Here is a 24,080-nt window from a genome sequence, read left to right on the forward strand (position 1 = left end):
CGCTGCCGCCACCATAGGCCATGGCCAGCCCCACCTCCATCCGCTGGCCATCACATCCCGCATCACCACAAACGCCTCCAACAGAAGCCACTGCGCCATCATGGATCGAGGAAGAGGCCGCACATCCGCCAATCTAGCGCTCTCGCCGCTGTATAGTCGTGGAAGGAGGAGCAGCCCTTCGCCACCGCCGTTGAACACACATGCTCTGCCCGACGTTGTCCCCCGGTGGCAGCGGAGGGGAAGGATGGATGGGATCAAGGGAGGTGGGGGCTAGGGTTGCCCCCCCCCCCCCCCCCCGCCCCGATTGCCCTGGAGGGGTGAGGGACGAGGGGGTATGAGAGGTAGAGGTACGAGAGGTTATTTAAATTATTCATTTAAACTGGTTAAAATAACTATAAAAACTTTTAAAAGTCTGAGAAATACTATTACTATTACACATATATACTTAATCAAAGAATAACACTAATTTGCTCAACTGGCTCAAGATATGAGGCAAGAGTTCAAGACGAGCGTAAGAGTTCAACTTTAAACCACCTTCACCAGACGGGACGCTCGACGATATCCGGCCTTGCGACCTACCAAGTTCCATGTTAACTCCTTCAGAAATATAGTAAATCATGGTTTGCCTTGTCGCTGCTCTGATTGGACGCCTCTCATTCGTCATTTCAAGAATTTTAGTAACAAAGCGACACTTGCATCGGTTGGTTTGGGGTGGTCGGATCATCAATTAGGCCGCATGCATCGGTTCTCTAGATGAAGTTTGGACAAGCTACATCAACAAATCTACTCATTCCCGACAACCACACATATAACCTAGTCATCCGCATTACCAAATAGAAAAGGGATGCAATATTGTGAAAAGTTATAAACACACACTTCAAGGCTTCTCATTAACAGCCCAGCTAGATCTAAGCCACCTGATTTGTTGTGTCTAATTGATGCCTTGTGTTGTGATTTGCGCGTTTGTGTACATTTGCGAGTTTAGACTAGGTGAGTCAGTGTGTTGATTTTGACTTCAAAATTCACTGAGACACGTTATTATGGATTCTAATTCATTCTCGCCCATTCTTTGTCGCTGGACCAGTTCATTTGTTATGTAGAACTACAAGCTATGGTACTTCAAAGGGGCTAATTCCACGCCCCCTAGCTTAATCTTCTATAACAGCTTGCGTCTTTACAATTGTACCACTACATGCTCTGTTGATATCACGGGTGGGAGAAAACAAGGATACTAGTTAAGACGATTGATATAGACATTGAGTGTTTGGTGTTCCGAAGTTCCGATATGTCACAGATTATCGAATATGATACGGGTTGCGTATGACCGATATGGACATTGAGTGTTTGGTGTTGGGAATCTCCGATATGTTACAGGTTGTCGAATATGATACGGGTTGCGTATGATGGAGAAGTTCAGAGGATATTACGCAACAGTAGTTCTAAGACAACAGCCTCCTACTCCAATACAAGGAACATAAAGAAATTTCATCTCGAGGTCAAATTCTAACATCTTGTACTCGTTTTTGAGTAATAAAGCCAACGTACACTATGAACTCTTCATGGAACATGGTATAGGGCGGGGCTTATCTACGTCGGGACATGTGTAGAACGAGAGATGAGAAGAAAACTGGCCACTTTTAAAGATATCAGCGGTAAAAGTTTGGATATGGACAATATATACTGCACATATGTCGACCCCACATTAATTGTCTATATTTGTGGCATACGTGATGTGGGAAACATGCGCACACAATCAGTAGTAATAATAATATACATTGTTATTTACGTGAAAAATATATTCTTGTATAAACTAAATCAATACACAAAATGTAGCTTTGAATAAAACATCAACTAATGCTAAACCATAGCATGGAGAGAGCAAGAAAAAGTAGTCGATCCTCAGCGGCTCAGGGTGACAAGAACACACGCACCATCAGATTGGTTCATTTGTCTATTCTCGAAATTAGTCTGCCGCGGGCCATGCAGTAATTAGGCACTCCACCGCCAGAATGAATGTGTAGTACATGCTTGGTCCATCCATCTGCCCAACATCGAACCAACTCCATAATTAATTAATACCTATCAGTCGATCCCAGCAACTAACAACTTCCTCAATGTTTGCATTAAACACACATTGATATCAAACGAGGTATGCTATACACACGACAAACCATGGACAATTCTTAGACGATGTTTAAAATCCGGCCACACATGCGTGCATACATCAGGCGCCAGCCGTTGAATTTCGGTGCCGTGCATGCGTCGGCCAGGAGGATGGTGCATGAAGCAATTCGGATATCAAACCCATCCTCGTGGACACGATACTCAGACACCCTGCTAGAAGTACTGTTTATTCCAAATGTGATTCCACTTTGGTGAGAAGATGTAGAAGACCTATTTAAGCACATCCTCACAAATACCACTAGCAAATCTACCTATCCCACCCTCTCCCGTTGAGCCCGCCACCACAACCACAGCTAATTCGGTCGAGGGTCTTGCTGCGAGCGGGCAGTCAAGATATTTCCAACGGCTCTAGTACGGCCGGGCGACTCGCAAGGCGACGCGAGCGTCGTCGGGCATGGCGAGGCGGCGGGTCCCGCTGGCCACGGCGAGGCGGAGTCCTGGTCGGAGGTAAGGGCGTCGGGGCGGCCGGCGCGCGCTCCCTTGTCGCCGGTCTCGGACACGCTGTCGTCTCGGGGCTGGTGCGGGGGTAGGTTCTGGGCTCTCGCAGGGGTAAGCGACAGCGAGATTTCGGAGGCGGAGGACGGAGAGGGCGGTGCGCGTGGCGACGTAGTGTCGCTGCCGTCGCTCGGCGAGTTTGTTGCTCGCGCTGAGAAGCTAGGGGGCTCGCTCAGAGCTGGCCGGCGGCGTGCTTTTGCGCCTGGGGGTCGGGGCGCTTGCCGGCCAGGGGTGCCGGGGCGGGCACCGTTGAGGCCCGCGTCGCGACCGCCGGTCGTTGGGGGGGGGGGGATGGCTGCGCAGCGGTGGCCGCGGTGGTGTCGACCCCCCTGCGGCTGAGCGTGGGGTCTGCGTCGGAGCGGGTGGCTCGGCCGGGGTCGGCGACGCCGGTCGGACCACTGGTGGCGGCGGCGGAGGAACTCGACGCCTGGCCTAGGGTTGGCTCTGGCGGTCAGATTGGGCTGCCGGGCCCGGGCCAGGAAGTGGGCCGCTCAGCCCATGGTGGGTTGCGCACGGCCCTGGTGGCATCCCCTGCTGTGGATGGGGTTCGTGAGGACGTGGGCCTCACTGTGCAGTCCATGCCCGGCTCACCTGGCCTGCTGGCGGAGCGCCCGGTACATAAGTGGTTGTGGATCCGGGGGGGGGGCGCCCCAGATTGTTCATTAGGGTTTCCAGCCACCACAGCAGAGGTGCGGCGCTTCGGCAGCTCCGCACGCTCCTTCTCCACTCCTGTTTCTCCCCCTCCTCTTTGTCGCGTCCTTCGCGGAGGTCGTCGCGATGGGCTCGAAGGCGGATCGACGCGCGGACAAGGCGGCGGAGCGGCGTCAGGAGCGAGATCTGCGTGCTCAAGCAAAGATGCGCGCGGCGGAGCGGGCCGGTGAAGACGGCGGCTGGGGGCCTCCTCTACCTTGGTGGCTCAAGGAGCAAGAGCGGAAAAAGAAGAAGGAGGAGTACAAGAAGCGGGGATTGGAGCTCAAGCGCAAGGAGTCGCTCCTCCCCCGTGGCGGCGACCGCGTCGGCGATCCCTATTCCAAGCCGAAGATGAAGAAGCACAAGCAGGCGATGAAGGCGGCCACGAAGCCTTCTTCCTCCGAGGGCACAGCGGCAGAGCCCATCCCTGTTGAAGAGGTAGAGGGGCCGGAGTGTTTCCGCTGCGGGCGCACGGGGCATTTCCAAAATGAGTGCTCCTTCAAGCAGTTGTGTGTGCTCTACAGCCAAGAAGGCCACGCTTCGGCTTACTGCCCCATGCGCAGCAAGCCCCTGGTGCTCCAAACTATGGGCCACGCGTTTTCGGGTGGGGGTTTCTTCTGTCTGCAGTATCCAGAGGAGGCGGATGCGGCAACGGAGTGCTCGCTGGGGGCCAACGCAGCTCTGGTTTCGGCAGCGCCGGGAGTCTTGTCCAAGGAGATTCTGGAGATGGAGTTGCCCCATCTCTTCGAGGGCGCGTGGGACTGGATGGTGATCCCCTTTGATTCGGACTGCTTCTCGGTGGCTTTCCCCGATCCGGTCATGCTAAGGATGGCGACGCGCAGCGGCAAGCTCTTTCTCTCCATCAACAACATCACAGCTGATATTCGGGACGCGGCCCTCGCCGAGATAAAAGCGCTATCCATGCCAGAGGTTTGGGTGAAGCTGTGGGGCATTCCCGCGAAGCAGAGGCGTGTCGAGAGGCTGATGGTGGCCACAACGATGATCGGGAGGCTGCTGGTGGTGGATGAGGTGTCCTTGATCCGCGCGGGTCCAGTGCACATGCTCTTTGCGTGCCGGGCGCCGTCGAAGCTGCGGGGCATAGTTCAGATCTGGTTCAACGGTGCTGGCTACAAAGTCAAGCTCGAGACGGAGATTGACAACCCGCGCCAGGCGGCTCCTGCTCTGCCGCTGCCCCCTCCTCCTCCCCGTGGTGGGGGTCCGGGTGACCAAGACAATGACAAGTCCAAGGACAAGCACAAGGACCACGAGCCAGATGCAAGCATGGACGAGGACAACTTTATCGATACGGTGGGGTGGGATAAGTTGGGGATTTCGGTTCCTGGCGCAGCTGCGCCTGCGGAGGAGGTGGCGGCGCCTGGTGCTTCGGTAGGGATGGGATCCACTGCAATGGCGCTCTCGGTGGCCAATCAGTACGGGTCAAACCTGGGGTCTGTGTCGTCTCCCCCCATGGTGGCGGCCCCTACGGTGGCCGTGGGTGCAGACGGGCGTTCCATGATCGTCGTCTCTCCCAGCCCCTCGCGCCTGCTTCCTGGCGGGTCTCCATCGGGGGCGGTCGTGGTTCTCCCTTAAGTGGCTTCGTAAAGATGATGAAGAAGACTGCGGTGCGGAAGGTCAGTGCAGAGACGGTGCAGGCGATGGAGCAGCTTGGCGTGCCTCCCACCCCTCGGCAGTCTGTCATGGCGCCGGCGGCCCCAACTGCACCCGTTCCCGTCGACCCGCTGCTTCAAGAGGCCTCCTTGCTGGCGTGTAGCTCCAAGGCCAAGCATACCAAGACGGTGCCAGCGGCGCCGGTTCGCACGAGTTCTTGCTCCAAGGGGGCAAAATGAAACATGCCTTCTCTGCAGCGGGTGCAACTCCTCCAAGCTCAGAAGAACATGGAGATCTCAGGTAATCCACCTCCCCGCTTCGCTGTTTTAGATTCCTTCTCCGATGATCACTTGCTTGAGGTGTTAGAGGCGAGCGGCGTGGATTCCTCCTGTGTGTGTGGGGGGGGGGGTCGCGAGTTGATCTCGCTTGTCCGGGACAAAGAGTTGACACATGCAGAGCTTGCGGCTGCTGCTGCAGCGCGAGTTGACTAGAGGACGGGGAGGCCCGAGGGAGGGGCCGTCGCCGTCGTATCGGTGCCCGACGTGTGGGGACAGGCAACAGGGGTTGCCTCCTCTCCCTCGCCTTGCAGAGGCAAGGTGAGGCGCGTGGCGAAAGCGGTCACCTCTAGGGGTGTCCGTCTACGCAATCGGGTCATTTAGATGCGAGCTTTATTCTGGAACATCCCTGGCTTTGTCCACGCAGGGCGGCGTACCCAACTAAAAGAGTATATGCGCAAAGAGGACGTGGACATCGTAGGCTTACATGAAACGATTAAAGCTGATTTCCGCTTCCACGAGTTGCTAGCTATAGACCCGCTGGAACGTTTCAATTGGCACTATTCTCCCGCAGTTGGGCACTCGGGTGGTATGTTGCTGGGCTTAAGCCGAGCCGCGTACGAAATTATCGCTTGGGATGTGGGTTCTTTCTATATAGCTGCTCACTTTCGCATTCGCGCTTCGCTCCGTGAGCTGGTGGTTATCCAGGTTTACGGGCCGGCCGATCATGCCCGATCGGCGGAGTTCTTGGGAGAACTCCAACAGAAAGTCACCATGGTGACAGCCGCGACGCTCCCTGTTCTCGTGGGGGGAGATTTTAACCTGATTAGGTCGGGAGCCGACAAGAATAACAGTAACATTAACTGGCTGCGCATGGCCATGTTCAATTCTGCTATTGCCGCCATGGCCTTAAGGGAAGTTGCTAGGACAGGTGCGCGTTTCACTTGGACAAACAAGCAGCTAGACCCAGTCCGCTCGGTGCTTGATAGGGTGTTCATGTCACCTGAGTGGGAGATGGGCTTCCCTTTGTGCACATTGGTCGCGGAGACCCGCATCGGTTCTGACCACGTCCCGTTAGTCTACTCCTCGGGGGAGGATAGGTTGCGGCGTAGCCCGCGGTTTTTCTTCGAAATGTCCTGGTTTGAAGTACCAGGGTTCAAGAATTTTTTCAAAGAGCGATGGCTGGCGTGTGTTCAGCAGGTCGGACCACAGCGTGGCCCGATAGAATTCTGGAATGCTGTCGAGGGATGGCTCAGAGCGTGCCTCAAGGGGTGGGGCGCCAACCTAGGGAGGTCGGACAAACAGCTTAGAGCCTCGATAATGCATGAGATTGCCACGATCGACGCCCAGGCTGATGCTCGCGCCTTCTCGAAGCTGGAGTGGGCGCATAGATATGCCCTTGAGGGCCAGGTCGAGGCGTTACTTCAGGCGGAGGAAGAATATTGGCGGCGCCGTAGTGGCCTCAAGTGGACGCTCAAGGGCGATGCCAATACCAAGTATTTCCAAGCCTACGCTAACAGCCGCCGTCGTAAATGTGCCATCCTCAAGTTGCAATCGGAGCAGGGGCTCCTGTTGCGACAAGAGGACATTTCTCATCACATCTATGAATTTTACATCAACTTGCTGGGTTCGTGCGAGGCCCAAGGGGCTGGCCTTCGCGAGGAGGTCTGGGACGACTCCCAACGTGTCCTGGGGACTGAAAATGACGAGTTGGGGCTTGCTTTTCTCCCTGAGGAAATTGACGCCGCCTTATTGGGGATGAAAGGGGATACGGCGCCAGGCCCGGATGGGTGGCCGGTGGCAATGTTTAAGCGGTTCTGGCCCATCCTTAGAGGCCCCATTTTTGAGATTTGCAACGGCTTTATGCGTGGGACGGTCGACATTTCTCGCCTTAATTTTGGTGTCCTCTCGCTCATTCCGAAGGTGCACGGGGCCGATAACATTAGACAGTACCGTCCTATTGCGCCCATTAACGTTCCCTTTAAGATCTGTGCAAAAGCGTGCGCTACACAATTAGGTCCAATAGCTCATCGTTCAATTCATCGCAACCAGTCTGCGTTCATGCGCAGGCGTAATATCCTTGAGGGCCCGCTTGCTCTAGAAGAAATTGTACACGAGCTCAAACGCACCATGGAACCGGCAGTATTACTGGGACTTGACTTCGAGAAGGCGTACGATCGGGTCAATTGGGACTTCTTGCGTCAGGTGCTTTTGGGTCGAGGTTTCTCCGCGGTGTGGGTTCACCGTGTAATGCAATTGGTCTCGGGGGGCCAAACGGCAGTTTCGGTGAATGGAGAAATAGGGCATTTCTTCACGAACAAGCGTGGTCTTAGGCAGGGCGACCCAATGTCTCGTTTGCTGTTCAACTTCGTTGTTGACGCGCTGTCTGCGATGCTGTCAAAAGCAGCGACGGCTGGCCATATCCAGGGTTTGGTAGGCCATCTCATTCCAGGGGGAGTGACGCATTTGCAATACGCGGACGATACGCTATTGATGTTTCGCCCGGATGCGCACATCATTGCCTCGGTCAAGGCGATCCTCATTTGCTTTGAGCTCATGTTGGGCCTCAAGATCAACTTTCACAAATGTGAATTGATAGCGATCGGGGTAGAACCGGCGGAGGGTAGATGTATAGCGGACCTGTTTAACTGCAAAGTAGGCAAGTTCCCATTTACGTACATCGGCTTGCCTATTGACACTAAAAGGCCCACGATAGAGGATTGGGATCCCTTATGTGGGAAGGTTCGGGGGAGGGTGTGCCCCTGGAGAGGGAAATTCCTATCCAAGGCGGCAAGGCTAATTCTCACGAATTCCAGCCTCTCTTCCTTTCCAATGTTCGCCATGGGCCTGTTCTTGCTTGCTGAAGGGTTCCATGTGAAGTTTGATACACCCCGCGCTAGGTTCTTTTGGGAAGGAACCGACCCAAACCGTAAATACCATATGGTCAAATGGGCCTGGGTTTGTCCACCCAAGGCCTTGGGAGGCCTCGGGATCACCAATTCCAGACTTATAAACATAGCCTTGATGTGTAAATGGATCTGGAAAATTACACAAGGGGCTACTGGCTTGTGGGTCGATCTCCTCAAGGCCAAGTATTTCCCTGAAGGTAATTTCTTTGAAGGGAGGGCAAGGGGATCCCCTTTCTGGAACGACTTGCAGTCAGTCAAAGTGGCATTTGCCATGGGGGCAAAGTTTGCCATTGGGAATGGCCGTTCGGCCCGCTTCTGGACGGACCACTGGGTAGGGCCCCAACCCCTATGGGCCGAATTCCGGGAGTTATTTGACCTAGCAGTGGACCCCGCGATATCGGTGGCGGATGCACTCGGGTCGACACCGCCGGCGATCCACTTCAAACGGGAATTGAATGGGCAAGAGCAGGCTAGCCTAACGGCTATGATGCACCTCCTTGGGCCGATCAACCTAGTAGATGAACCGGACGCGGTGAGTTGGGCGCTCACTAGCTCTGGGAAATTCTCGGCCAATTCCTTGTACCGCAAGTTGTGTCGAGGGACGACACACCACGCGTTCGCAGGTTTGTGGAAAGCGCGGCTGCCCCTAAAAATCAAGCTATTTATGTGGCAATTATTCCGCGATAAGCTGCCCACCTCCATTAATGTGGCAAAGCGCAACGGTCCGGCCACGGGATCGTGCGCGCTGTGTGGGGCTCCTGAGGATGCTGAGATGCTCAAGACCGTCCAACAACGTCTGATGCAAGTTTACGTGATGGCTAGGGAGCCTTGACCAGGACGAGTGTCCTTGGTCCCTTTTGGTGCTTGACGAGCCTGCGTGCTCTGTACGGGCGCTGCCCTGTAATCCGCTAGTAGTTGGTCAAGTCGCGCCTGGACTTCTTTCGTCGATCTTTTTGCGTTGGCCGGAACGGCCTGTGTCGTTGTTCTAAGACTTGTTGTGTTGTTGCTACGCTGCCTGTTGTGGATTTATTAATTTAAAGCCGGACGTATCTGGCGTCTTCGTTCTAAAAAATAATTCGGTCGAGATGGCTCGCACTACAGCTACTAAGCTCGTGCTGGTCGCCCTGGTGGCGGCACTCCTCCTTGTAGCCTCCGACGTGGCAATCTCCTGCGGCCAGGTGAACTCCGCCCTTGGCCCCTGCCTTTCCTATGCACGCGGCAGCGGCGCCAGCCCGTCCGCGGCCTGCTGCAGCGGCGTTAGGAGATTGGCCGGCCAAGTGCAGACCGCCGCTGACAAGAAAGCGGCATGCTTGTGCATCAAGAGTGCTGCCGGTGGGGTCAAAGAAGGCAAGGCCGCAGAGACCCCCTCCAAGTGCCGCGTCAGCGTCCCCTACAAGATCAGCTCAACTGTGAACTGCAATAAGATCTAGTGATCGATTGCTTGCCGCCAGCATCGCAGATTATAGCTCCACCGATCGATGCTGAGTACTTTGAGGTTACCTATATACTACATATACATGAATAAATGCTCTGATCTGATCTCCATGTGAGAGAGAGGACTACGTATGTGGAGCCAACTCTGCATGGCCGGCCACTGTAGTATCGATGTTTGGTTGTTCCTTCGCTCCCTTTGAGAAGATAAACGAGTATGTTGTACCATGTACCATGTATACTTTTGATATATTGATCATATATTGTGCTCTAATAGCATGCGTCGTTATTACATGTACATAACTGGGAAAACATTTCATTGATTCCATTTTCTTGCTCCAACCAACTAAACGTAGGAATGGACTCCACCCAATTCACTAGAACCGAACCATGACTTTGCACTCTCTATTTGGTTCCTCAAACATAGCCTAAAGCCCTGAGAGATAGAGATGAAGGTCACACAGAAATTTAGTGGATGCGACCACCAATAAGAAGTCCTACAAGTTTAATTGTAAGAAGTCAGATTATTAGGGGAAATCCCTTGGAGCACATGGGTGCTGCTACCCCTGAGAAACAAAAAATAATCTCGTAATTATGGAAAAAGTCAGAAAATCAGGGAACTTTTTTGGATACAAACTTTTTTGTATCAGCTGTGTATAATGATTGGATGTCAAAAACTAAAAGCTCAGTATAATGATTGAACGAAAATGTCCTTCATTGAAAAATGTCGTGCTGACAGAGATGAAGGTCAGCCTCCTAAGAGTATCGTGTAATTAAATAATTAGTAATAAGACTCTTTCCATTTAGGTAGAAATTCGGAATACAAATTGGTACCTGAATTTAGTTAACTTTCCAACTTCGGTACTCCCTTCATTTTTATATACAAGGCCACAAACTCAAATTACAGGCACCAATATAAAATTTAATGTCTGTTTTGAAAGCCATGTTTTCTATCCGTTTACTGGGATCACTAATACCCCACATGCATGCAAGAAAACTGAATGGAGGAAGTAGCTGACTGTCATTATGACTACATGCATGCAATTATTAAACATCTTGCTAGTACGAGAAAATATCATTAATTTTGCCTCGATTACTATTGATGGTCTTGTATAGATGCAAAATGTATATTCCATAGTGGCCTATTATATAAAAATGGAGGGAGTAACAAAGATGACAATACATTTTTATTGAAGTACAAATATACATAAGTATGTTTTTACAGATGTAACTTCACTAACAATGTGCCCTAAATATAGTATTATCACATAGAAGATCTCAGTACTAAAAATTAAAACGTGGTGTCAGCTCACTGGAGTTAGAGCGTATGGGGGCGCGACCACAAGCCATGCTTCTAGTCTCGACGTAGGAACCATGCCATTTCTTGCACAATGTTGTCTTTATACTAGTTGTGTCCGCCTTCTTACAATCGAACCTCCATCTCAAGCCAAGGAAATAGGCGAGGCTTATTGGATAGGACCATAGCTATCAGAAACTGCATGGCGGGAAAACTATGTGCAAAATAGAGGTGCCCTGAGTATTGAAAACTTGCCCATGCCTCCTAATCTTATGGATCGAGACTATAAAAAGATTCATCGAGACTAAAGATTTCAACGTCACGTACTGGTATTGCGGAGACTAGAAAAGGTTAAGTTTTTTAACTCCTTGTAGTAGCATACAATTTGTGAGGTTTGTATGGAAAGAGAGCCCGGAGTAGGAAAGTGACATGTTTTAAGGACTTGGGTCGCACCAGGTTGAAAGTTGGCCGCATTTATGCTCCTAGCGGTATTACTATGCACACCAACATCGTGGCATATTTATTTGCTCCATGCTTCGAGGGTGCTTCCCAACCGTTTGAGGAGTTTGATGTGCCAACCAAAACAACATGGCCGTGACTAAAACGTTGGGAAGAATTCAGCAGTCGATAAGGCCTTCTCTGGTTCACAGGATAGGATATCATAGGAATATAAAAGTCATAGGAAATAAGATGACATGTATCTGAAATCCTATGAATAGAAATTGAAAAGAAGATGTCCTTTGCTTCACATCTTAGGATTTTTTTCATTGAATCTCGGCTAATGTTTATTTTCCTATAACATGTGGAGGATAGGAAGAATTCCTCCATAAGAATAGAATTCTATTACTACAAACCAAAAGACTCTAAAGGAATTTTTCCTATACAACTCCGAACCTATGGGATTCTTACAAACCAAAGAAGGCCTAACATTGGAAATTTTTACTTTCGATTTTTTTTATTAGGCGATACGATCCTGGCCAATATGGAGTGACTAACCACACCATTTATCACTAGTACAGCTAAAATAAGGTGGACGTGTATGACATATCACTGTAAGGTTATGTCAAACATTGACACTCAAACCACATCACATTGTCCGGACGTGTTGTGCCATCCAACTCGGTCCTGTATCCATCCAAACACATTTTTTCCTGTAAACCGGAGACAAACGTAGAGGGCTATGCGGGCCTCTGGATAGCTGACATCGCCCTTACAACAGTAACGTCGCAGCAATCCCGCATCACGTGTCGTCGACGCTGGAGGAAGCCTCGGCCGCCACACGCGTCCTGCGACGTCCCCGGGTGTGGATCCCAAGATCCGCTGCCACAAGGACCCAACATCTGGCCCGTCATCCCCGGCGGACGGGACGCCGCCGCCACCATGTTCGGATCCGTTCTGGAGTCGCCACCGCGTCCTCCAAGATAGGATCAGGGTCGTACGCCCCCGCCGCCACATGCCACTCCCAGCCCCACCTCCAGCCTATGGCCATCTCATCCCACATCACCACAAACGCCTCCAGCAGGAGCCACTGCGCCACCATGGATCGAGCAAGAGGCCGCACATCGGCTGATCTGACACTCTCGCAGCTGTATAGTCGGAGAAGGAGGAGCAGCCCTCCGCCGCTGCCGTTGAACACACAAGCTCTGCCCGGCGCTGTCCCCCAGCGGCAGTCGGGGCAGCTGGGCTCCAGGGTTGCCCCTCACACCCCCACCCCCACCCCACCCCCGATCGCCCTGGATGGGCGAGCGACGAGGTGGTATGAGAGGTTATTTAAATTATTCACTTAAACTGGTTAAAATAACTATAAAACATTTAGAAGTCTGAGAAATACTATTACTACTACACATATATAGTTTATTGAAGAATAACACCAACTTCCCACTAAGCACGTAGAGTGAGACCATCTACAGACTAATTTGCTTGACTGACACAAGATATGGGGCAAGACTTCAAGACGAGCGTAAGAATTCAACTTTAAACCACCTTCACCAGACGGGCGGCTCGACGGTATCCGGCCCTGCCACCTACCAAGTTCCATGTAAACTCCTTCACAAATGCAGTAAATCATGGTTTGCCTTGTCGCTGCTCCGATTGGACGCCTCTCATTCGTCATGTCAAGAATTTTAGTAACAAAGCGACACTTGCATCCGTTGGTTTGGGTGTGGTCGGATCATCAATTCGGCCCCATGCATCGGTTGTGGTGATCAGGTTTGGACAAGCTACATCGACCAATCTACTCATTCCCGACAACCACAAAGATAACCTAGTCGTCTGCATTACCATAAAGAAACGAGATATAATATTGTGAAAAGTTATAAACACACACTTTAAGGCTTCTCATTAACAGCCCAGCTAGATCGAAGCCACATGAATTTTTATGTCTAATTGATGCCTTGAGCCTGTCAGATGTGTATGTGTTGTGATTTGCGCGTTTGTGTACATTTGTGAGTTTAGCCTAGGTGACTCACTGTGTTGATTTTGACTTCAAAATTCACTGAGACACCTTATTATGGATTATAATAAATTCTCGCCCATTCTTTGTTGCTGGACCAGTTCGGTAATTACAAGATTTTGTTATGTAGAAGTACAAGATATGGTATTTTTAACTTGGGAGTGGTGTAATTAACAAATCGTTAATTCAAAGGGGCTAATTCCATGCCCCCGAGCTCAATCTTCTATAACAGGTTGCCTCTTTACAATTGTACCACTAGATGCTTTGTTGATATCGTGTGGTAGGAGAAAACTAGGATACTAGTTAAGGCGATCGATATAGACATTGAGTGTTTGGTGTTCCGAACTTCCGATAGGTCACAGGTTATCGAATATGATACGGGTTGCATATGATGGAGAAGTTCAGAGGATGATATTACGCAACAGTCGTTCTAAGACAACTGCCTCCTATACTCCAATACAAGGAACATGAAGAAATTTCATCTCGAGGTCAAATTCTAACATCTTATACTCGTTTTTAAATAATAAAGCCAACCTACACTATGAACTCTTCGTGGAACATGGTATACGGTGGGGCATATCTAGGTCGGGACATGTGTAGAACGAGAGATGAGAAGAAAACTGGCCAGTTCTAAAGATATCAGCAGTAAAAGTTTGTGTATGGACCATATATACGAGAGTGAAGAAATGGGTCATACTATATGGTATTATTATCTGGGCCGTTGGATGGGTGAATCGGCAGGTGGGAATCACATTCAATGCGAATCGCGCGAGCCGCAGAAATTGCTGTATGTCGAGCGGCGAACGCATGGTGCGTATAGTACCCCGTATGTACTGCGTGGGAGGCCCACACCCTCGGCGGAAACGGCGTCGCGGGCTTGTTAAGGACCGCTGGTCCTGTTAAAACATTGTACCTGGACCGTGGTCCAGAATTTTTTGTGTTCCGTAGCTGTGTGCGTGCCCGTTGGCTAGGGGAAAAAAGCGTGTGCCCTGTCAGAGGCTGGTTGATGCCTCAGAGTGTTGTATTCCGTGGCGGAGAGCGTGCATGGCGGCGGCGGCGACGGCGAGGGGAGTATGGAGAATGCCCCTGCCTCATCTGGGGAGTCGGACAGCCGGACCCGAGATCGCCCGGCTGGATTGGAAAGTACAGAGAGTGATTTTTTTTTCTGAATTATTTTACACCCAGCACTGCATTTACCTACAATTTTCTTTTTCTGTTGTCATGGTTTATGTGACATGGGTGCTAGTGTAAGTTCTATTCCTTACACTTTATATCAAGAAATTCAGAAAGACATAGCACCTGCAGACATAGAAGACATAGATGTTACTACTAAACTTGCTAATAGAGACACCATATCACCTTGTGGGATTATTAGAGATGTTGAAGTCTTGTGTGGGAAAATAAAATACTCTACTGATTTTCTTGTTCTTGGTTCCCCACAATATGACTTCTGTCCCATTATCTTTGGTAGACCTTTCTTGAACACAGTTAATAATAAGATAGATTGCAAGAAACAAATTGTTGGTGTTAGCTTTTGTGATGAGTCTCATGAGTTTAATTTTTCCAAGTTTAATATAAATCATCATGAAAAAGAATTGCCTAGTAAGGATGATTTAATTGGTATTGCTTCTATTTTTGTGCCACCTACTAAGCGTTTAGAACAATACTTGCTATACCATGAAAATGATTTACATATGCATGAAAGAAATGAAATAGATAAGATTTTCTTTGAAGAATGTCCTCTGCTTAAAACACAATTTGGCTATTGAAACTCTCGGAGGTCCTCCTCCAACTAAAAATGATCCTGTGTTTGAATTAAAATAATTGCCAGAAACTTTGAAATATGCTTATCTTGATGAAAAGAAGATATATCCTGTTGTTATTAGTGCTAACCTTTCAGAACATGAAGAAGAAAGATTATTGAAAGTTCTAAGGAAACACCGAGCTGCTATTGGATATACTCCTGATGATTTAAAGGGCATTAGTCCCAATCTATGTCAGCACAAAATTAATATGGAACATGATGCTAAGCCAGTTGTTGATCACCAATGTCGGTTAAATCCGAAGATGATAGAGGTGGTAAGAACAAAAATATTAAAACTTGTGGAAGCAGGTATAATCTATCCTATAGCTGATAGTAGATGGATAAGTCCTATTCATTGTGTCCCTAAGAAAGGAGGTATTACTGTTGTTCGTAATGATAAGAATGAACCTATTCCACAAAGAATTGTTACAGGCTATAGAATGGTAATTGATTTTAGAAAATTAAATAAAGCTACTAGAAAAGATCATTACCCTTTGCCTTTTATTGATCAAATGCTTGAAAGATTTTCTAAGCACACACATTTTTGCTTCCTTGATGGATATTATGGCTTTTCACAAATACCTGTATCTGAACCTGATCAAGAAAACACCACTTTTACATGTCCTTTTGGAACCAATGTGTTGGGGATATTACTACCAGTATGACCCGCCCAGGAGGGGCCGGGTCAGCGCTAATGGCAGGTTACAGAAGAAGCCCGATAAACATTCAAGATGATAGTTTACTAAATGTATAGAAGGCCCAAAGGCCTGGGGCCGGCTTAAGGCCTGATATTGTAAACCGCTGTATGTAAGGAAAGACTTGTAAAGAAAGGCATGTAAGGGAAGTCACCGAGCCGGACACAATTATGAGTCGGCCGGGACTCTGTAGGCCACCAGGCATCAACCCGTGTATATAAGGGGACGACCGGTGCCGGTTTAGAAAAAGAGACAACCAAGTCGATAACCAAGCCGGCAAGTTGAGCTTCTTGGAGATCGAAACCTCGGCAATACCAATCCCAACTAGACGTAGGCTTTTACCTTCATCGTAAGGGGCCGAACTAGTATAAAAACTCTCTCATGTGTCCTTTGTCCCGATCAACCCATTTAAGCTTCCTAGTGCGATGGCCCTACGACTAAGTCTGCTCTAGAACATCTGCCGTGTCAACTCCACGATAGTTGGCGCCCACCGTGGGGCCAGCGCATGGTGGATTTGAGTTCTTGAAGGGCAACTTCGAAGGGCTCAAGGGATACGCTATGGGCCGGATGACCAAGAGTCGTCGCGGCAAGTTCTACATTGACGACGAAGGCTAGGGCCCTGAGGCCGGCTCGATCGAGTACGGGTACCGGGTCCCCTTTGGCGGAATTCACGTCTTCATCGGCCAGATCGGCGAGTCAGGCCCTGAGCTGGACGTCCACACCAACGAAACGGCTCAGCGCCCCGGGTCTGCCCATGTTCAATCTGTCGTGAAACATGCCTTCGTAGGCTGCATCCATGGCGGTGAATACTCTGAAGGATCGATGGAAGGTGAGGAGACGACCATCTGCTCTGATACTGCATCATCAACAGGTGAGCCGGACTCGTTGTACCAACTGCAAGACGACATGCTAGAGGGCTGTTCCGATGGCAGCAGTATTCCGGACCCCCTTCAGCCGCCGAATTGGGCCGGAGTCTTCATGGCGGGGACGCAGCCCGGGCAGAACTCCATGGCAGCGGCAGTAGCGGCTACCGGGTCGGCAGTAGCCGGGTCAGGAGACCCCACGCGCCCCCCGGCTCAGGTTCTAATAGACCTCATGGATAAGCCGACGACTCTGTTAACCGCTGTGGTAGAACTGGTGGATAAAGCCCAGCACGACGCAGAAGTGGCACGTGTGCGGGAGGAGATGGTGCAAGCTAAAGGAAATCTAGCTACGGAGGAAACCCAGATGGCGGCAGAACGAGCAGCTCTAGATGCTCGTGCTCAGCAGCTTCAAGCAGAAACTTTCCGTCTCTCGGTGGATCTTAATGCATCAAACGAGGTCATGAGGAGGAGGCATTAGAAAACTCAGTCGCGTCTACCTCTAACACTGGATCCAAGGAACCTGTTCCATACACCCGGAGCTGGGGGGAGCAACCCACCAGAGGCAAACAGGATCACGACACCCGATGCGCCAGTTCAGCCACGCACCATGGAGCCGCCTCGCATGAATACAGCTCCTCCTCGTTATGTATCAACACCCCTGGGTCACTTCTCTAACCCTATGGAAAATCTCATCGCCACGTCGGCTCGTTTGGCAGCTCTCCCAATGGAAGGCGACTCACGAGCAGCAATGAAACCCGGAGGGTAAGAGAACTACTTCAGACAGCTTTGGCCTAGCAGGATGCATACTCATACAGTCGAGACATGATTCATTCAACTCCTCGCCCAAGCCGGAGCCCAAGTTACAGTAGGCACATGGAGTCTGCAGAGATGTCAAGTAATGCTCAACGCCACAACCGGCCATATAGGCATGAGCCGGTGCAGGCTGGAGCCCTTAACTTGGCGGGTTAGGACACGATTCGTCAAGAGGCGGAATGGGTAGCTCAGATAGCAGCAGAGAAGGCGGCTCACCAAACCTTTCCGGCTTATCCAGTAACCTCGGTTGAGGCAGGAGTGGCCACAAGAACCGGAGGCGTACCTTGCCTGGTCCGAGCCATACGCAATGAGCAGTTGCCCAAGGATTTCATGGGGCCTCGTAAGGTGCCTAATTACACAGCTGACCTACAGCCAGGGGCTTGGATTCAGAGTTTTGAGATGGCTATGGAGCTGTTGGAGGTTAGCGATGCTGCAATGGCCAAGTATTTTACCATGATGTTGGATGGAACGGCTCGGACCTGGTTGAAAGGATTGCCACCCAATTCTATCGGCTCATGGGCAGAGTTGAAGGCACGGTTCATCTAGAACTTTAAGGACACATGTAAGCAGCCAATGTCGATTGTGGACCTGACCAATTGCAAGCAAGAGGATGGAGAATCTACAACCCATTGGGTGCGCCGGGTCAAGGACATAATACATTCATCTGATAAGATGGATGCTGGCTCAGCAGTTTTGATGCTGGAGAAAAATTGCCCCTTTGAACCTCTGAAGTAGGAGTTGGGGTGGCTTAAACGTGACTGTAATGACATGGGGACGTTGATGGCAGCTCTTGTCAAGTATGCCGATTCTGATACCACCAAGGACCCGGTGTCTGATGAAGAAAAGGCAACGAAGGGAAAGAATAACGGCAATGGCAAGGGTCACCAGCATAACCTAGCGAATCAAGGAGGTAATAAACGTAAGGCTGATGAGTTTGTTGCTAATACTAATACGCAGGGTGGTAATCAGCGGTGCAAAGGCAGGCAACCTCCTCGATCGGGCGGGTCAGGCCGCACCCTTGAGCAGTTGTTGAATGAACCTTGTCCAAAACACGGCACCCGGGAGAAACCAGCCACCCACTTGTGGAAGGATTGCACGATCATGAAGGAATTTAAAAATTCAAATGCATTTGATGGGGGTCACGGCCCAAGTGGCGGCTCAGGTGGAGGCGGCTTTCAGGGCCCGGGCGCCGGTTCAAGCGGAGGAGGTTTTCACGGTCAGGGTTATCCTAGTCACCAAGGAGGATATAATCAGCAGCACGGCCAAGGGAATCAGCAGCAGCAGCAATCCGACTATCAAAGCAACCCGAAGCAGTTGAGTAGCGGACAATATCATGTCTTTACTACCAGTTTATGCAAGAGGGACCAGAAACTCCACAAGAGGGCCATCAATGCCGTTGAGCTGGCAATTCCATGTTATTTACGTTGGTCGGAGCAGCCTATTGTGTGGAGCAGAGAGGATCACCCGCCCCGGGTTGATAATCCGGGTCACTTGGCTTTGGTGGTAGCACCATAGGTTGGTGGGTACAAGTTTAGTAAGGTGCTCATGGATGGAGGCAGCAGCATCAACATCTTCTACTATGAGACGTTCCGCCGGATGGGATTGACGGATAAAAATCTTAAACAATCCAACACTATTTTCATGGTGTGGTACCTGGTAAGTCCGCATACCCAGTTGGTAAGATCGAGCTGGAAGTAGCCTTTGGGGATGAGTATGACTCCAGAGCAGAAAAATTAACCTTTGAAGTGGTTAATATCAAAAGCCCATATCATGCTCTGTTTGGGCGGCCGGCTTATGCCAAGTTCATGGCTCGACCGTGTTACGTATATTTGCAGCTCAAGATGCCGGGTCACAAGGGCACCATTACAGTCCATGGGAACTGGAAGATAGCTTTGGAATGTGAAGAAGGTGATGCTGCCTATGCTGAATCTGTTTGTGAAAGAGAGGAGTTGAAATTCTACAAGGATCATGTTGACCCGGCGGACATGACGTCATTAAAGAAACCAACAATAGAGCATGAGACAGAGTTAAAATTCAAATCAGCTGATGACACTAAGATGGTTGACTTTGTGCCTGGCGATTCATCTAGACAGTTCATCATCAGCGCAAACTTGGATCCAAAATAGGAAAGTGCGCTCATCGAGTTCATCCGTGAGAACTAGGACATCTTTGCATGGAAACCTTCAGACATGCCTGGTGTCCCAAGGGAACTCGCTGAGCACACTCTTAATATCGATCCAAAGTTTAAACCTGTCAGACAGTTTCTCCGGTGCTTCAATGAAGAAAGGCGCAAGGCCATCGGAGAAGAGGTGGCCTGTCTCTTGGCAGCCGGGTTCATTGTGGAGATCTTTCACCTAGAATGGTTAGCTAACCCGGTGCTTGTACTCAAAAAGAATGGCACCTGGCGTATGTGTGTGGATTACACAGATTTGAACAAGGCTTGTCCGGCTGATCCTTTTGCTCTTCCCCGTATTGATCAGATCATTGATGCTACGGCGGGTTGCGCACGGTTGAGTTTCTTAGATGCATACTCTGGTTATCATCAGATTAAGATGGCAGTCAAGGATCAAGAGAAAGACAGCTTTTATAACTCCTTTTTGGGCTTTCTGCTATGTGTCTATGCCTTTTGGGTGTGTGAAGAATTGTCTTCACAATCAAATTGGGTGCAATGTTTATGCCTATGTGGATGATATAGTGGTGAAATCCAGGGAAGAGGAAACCTCGGTCACAGACCTGAAAGAGACTTTTGATAATCTTCGGGTTTACAAGATGATGCTTAACCCGACCAAGTGTCTTTTTGGAGTGCCAGCCGGCAAGCTCTTGGGTTTTCTGGTGTCTAACCGGGGTATTAAAGCTAACCCGGAGAAAATCAAGGCAATTACATCTCTAGCCAAACCAACCTGCGTCAATGATGATCAACGACTGGCGGGTCGCGTGGCTGCTTTGAGCTAGTTCGTAAGCCGGTTAGGGCAAAAGGTATGCCTCTGTATCAGTTGATGAAGAAAACAGACGTTTTTGTTTGGAGCGATGCTGCGAACGCTGCTTTTGAGGATTTGAAGGCACAATTGGCTGAGCCGCCGGTCCTTGCTGCTCCTATTGAGAAAGAGCCTCTATTGTTATACGTGGCTGCCAACTCAGGGGCGGTTAGTGTGGCTATGGTGGTAGAGCGCAAGGAGGCTGGCAAAGAGCATCCGGTTCAGCGGCCGGTTTATTATGTCAGTGAAGTGCTAATTGAATCTAAGCAACGATATCTACATTGGTAGAAGCTTGTTTATGAGGTGTTCATGGCAAGCCGGAAGCTTAAGCATTACTTTCAGGGACATCCAATCACTATGGTTAGCTCTTCTCCTTTGGGAGACATTATTCAAAACAGAGAAGCCATGGGGCGAGTTGCCAAGTGGGCAATTGAGCTTGGGTCTCATGGGCTGAAGTATGTTCCATGTACTGCAATTAAGTCTCAATCCCTGGTTGACTTCATCAATGACCGGACAGAGATGCAGATGCCAGAAGAGAAGCCGGACAACACATATTGGACTATTCATTTTGATGGATCCAGGCAATTGGAAGGCTCAGGGGCAGGAGTCGTATTAACTTCCCCACGAGGTGATAAATTTTGTTATGTGTTACGGTTGATGTTTCCATGCACTAACAACGCAGCAGAGTATGAAGCATTGCTCCATGGTCTTCGAGTGGCAAAGGAGATGAGCTTGAGCCGGGTCAGATGTCTTGGTGACTCAGATCTAGTGGCTCAACAGGTATCTGGCAAGTGGGATTCCAAGGACCCTCTCATGGCGGCTTATCGCTGAGAGGTCGATGCTATTGCAGGATATTTTAAAGGTTATAAGGTGGAACACATTGACCGTCGAAAGAATGAAGCAGTTGATGCTTTAAGCCGGCTGGGGTCTCAGCGTAAGCCGGTACCACCCAACACCTTTTTGGATGTTTTGCATAACCCCTCTGTCAAGTTACCCACAGAAGAAGATTTAGCTGTTCCTGACCCGGAGGCGCAGTTGGTGGCGGTTCTTCATGTCACCCCAGATTGGACGGTACCATTCTTGGCTTACATGACCCGGGGAGAGTTGCCAGCGGATGAGACCCTGGCTCGGCAGATAACCCGGCGATCTAAGTCCATGACGATTTCGGATGGAGAGTTATTTCATCGCAGTGTTTCCGGAGCATTTCAACGGTGTTTTTCCCCAGAAGAAGGTCAAGAAATCCTTCGTGAGATCCATGAAGGCGATTGCGGTCATCACGCCGGGTCAAACTCTTTAGTGGCCAAAGCGTTTCGTCATGGTTTTTACTGGTTGACGGCCTACGCTGATGCAGAAGATCTGTTCAGTAGATGTGATGGATGTCAAAAATTTGCACGACGAGCGCATGTGCCAGCTCAAGAGCTCCGGATGATTCCATTCACTTGGCCGCTTGCAGTCTGGGGGCTTGATATGGTGGGACCTTTCAAAAGGTCTAAGGATAAAAAGACACATCTCTTGGTGGATGTTGATAAGTTCACCAAATGGGTTGAGGCGGAGCTTGTGAGTAAGTGTGATGCAACCACGGCGGTTCAGTTCATGAAAAAGTAATCTTCCATTTCGGTTTTCTACACAGTATTATCACAGACAATGGCACTAATCTGTCCCAAGGGGCTATGGAAGAGTTTTGTTAGCGAGAGCACATCCGGCTTGATGTTTCTTCTGTAGCTCATCCTCAATCTAATGGTCAAGCTGAGAGAGCCAATCAGGAAATTCTGAAAGGGCTAAAACCCCGGCTTATGGTTTCTTTACAGCGAACGCCGGGTTGTTGGGTAGAGGAGTTGCCTTTAGTGTTATGGAGCATCAATACTACACCCAATAGGTCTACGGGTTACACACCCTTCTTCATGGTTTATGGAGCAGAAGCAGTGTTGCCTAGTGACATCCGTCATGACTCGCCCCGTGTGGCGGCTTATGTTGAAGCTAACAATGAAAAAGTTAGACAGGATGCACTTGACTTGTTGGATGAAGAAAGAGACTTAGTAGCAGCGTGGTCAGCAATTTATCAACAGGACCTGCGTCGTTATCACAACTGCCGGGTTAAGTCCAGGACTTTTCAGGAAGGCGACTTGGTGCTCCGGCTCATCCAAGATCATTCAGATACACACAAGTTATCCCCACCTTGGGAAGGACCCTTTGTGGTCAGTAAAAATTTAAACAATGGGTCCTACTACCTCATTGACGTTCGAGAGCATGCAGACTCACGTAAGTTAGAAGAGGAGACCTGCTGGCCATGGAACATTGCTCAACTTTGGCCATATTACACCTGAGCCACCGGCTCTCAACATGTACATACGTTCACGTTGTATATACTATGATAAGCAATAAAGTAAGACCATCGGTCTCCTTTTCTTTTCACAGACTATACATCTTTATTTTTTCTTACTTACAAATGACTATTAAGGAGCTGATCATATTTGAATCAAGTTTAACCTTTTTAAGTCCGGCTTGTGATCGTATCCGAATCTAGCTGCAAATCTCAAGGTCACTTGGGGGCTTCCTGTTCAAAGAGAGGTCGTATTCGAACCAAAGAGAACATAGCTGTCATAACCCTCTTGATCGGCTCAAGGCCTAACTCGCTTGGGGTCTTCTTGATCGTATCCGAATCATAGCTTAACCCCTTTTGAGTCCGACTTGGATCGTATTCGAATCAGGGTCGTTAAAAACCTCTCAAGGTCATTTGGGGGCTTCCTGTTCAAACATAGGTCGTATTCGAACCAAAGAGAACATAGCTGTCGGTACCCTCTTGATCGGCGCAACGCCAAAGCCACTGGGGGCTATATGGCCGTATTCGAACCTTAGCTTAACCCCTTTGGTCCGATTTACTGATCGTATTTGAATCACAAACCCCCAGCTTTTGGAATACATAGTTAAAATTATGTTTCTAATCTGTTGCTTGCCTTTTAGCTTTTGTTGTTTCAATATTACAAATAAGATAGCCTGGTTTTCTTCACCGGATCAATTATTGAACAACACAGCAGCCCGGGTTACTCAAGCCAGTGGCTCAAGGATCCAAAGTTCACTACCCGGATTATTAAACCCGGCGATCTAAGGATCAACAAGGACAAGGTATGATTTCTACTTATACGCACTTACCCGCTGCGTTAGCTCAAAAATTCGTATTAACCCTTATCCTTTCTTTATATTTGTCTCTGTTCTTTATTGAGGTAAATATATTGGCTGCGAATTAGGGTGTCTACGCCCGTTTGGTTCTAAACCGCCTTGCCAGTCTTTTTCTTGTATTCATAGAAACAGAGTTCAAATATCATAGAGAAAAACATTAAACGATGCATACATTGACATCTGGAAGCAGATTCACATAGAAGTATTTTATGCATGATGGCATAAGCAAACATGCGGTGTTTTAGCAACTAAAGTTATTACAAGGCTTTATAAGCCTATGAAGATGATCATTATCCCTCCCTCGTCCGTTCACCACCTTCTGTTTGTTGGAAGTTGGATTTTGACCAATCAAAGCCGTTCATGGCGACAAATTCGGCTTCGTCGTCCATCAGGCCGACCGGGTCAATTTCCG

General features: G+C 49.5%; 1 protein-coding gene across 1 annotated transcript; it reads left to right on the top strand.

Moving 5' to 3' along the window:
* Positions 1–9,246: 9,246 nt before the first annotated feature.
* Positions 9,247–9,853, top strand: LOC123057720 (non-specific lipid-transfer protein 4.1-like). The gene has a single exon (XM_044480633.1). It carries the CDS (start codon positions 9,247–9,249, stop codon positions 9,589–9,591), a length of 345 nt encoding a protein of 114 aa, XP_044336568.1. The 3' UTR covers positions 9,592–9,853.
* Positions 9,854–24,080: the final 14,227 nt, after the last annotated feature.

The sequence above is a fragment of the Triticum aestivum genome, chromosome 3A, assembly GCF_018294505.1.
Source record: "Triticum aestivum cultivar Chinese Spring chromosome 3A, IWGSC CS RefSeq v2.1, whole genome shotgun sequence".
NCBI lineage: Eukaryota > Viridiplantae > Streptophyta > Magnoliopsida > Poales > Poaceae > Triticum > Triticum aestivum.

Excerpts from the sequence above, each read along its gene's own strand:
- LOC123057720 (XM_044480633.1), top strand. The coding sequence starts at position 9,247 with ATGGCTCGCACTACAGCTACTAAGCTCGTGCTGGTCGCCCTGGTGGCG.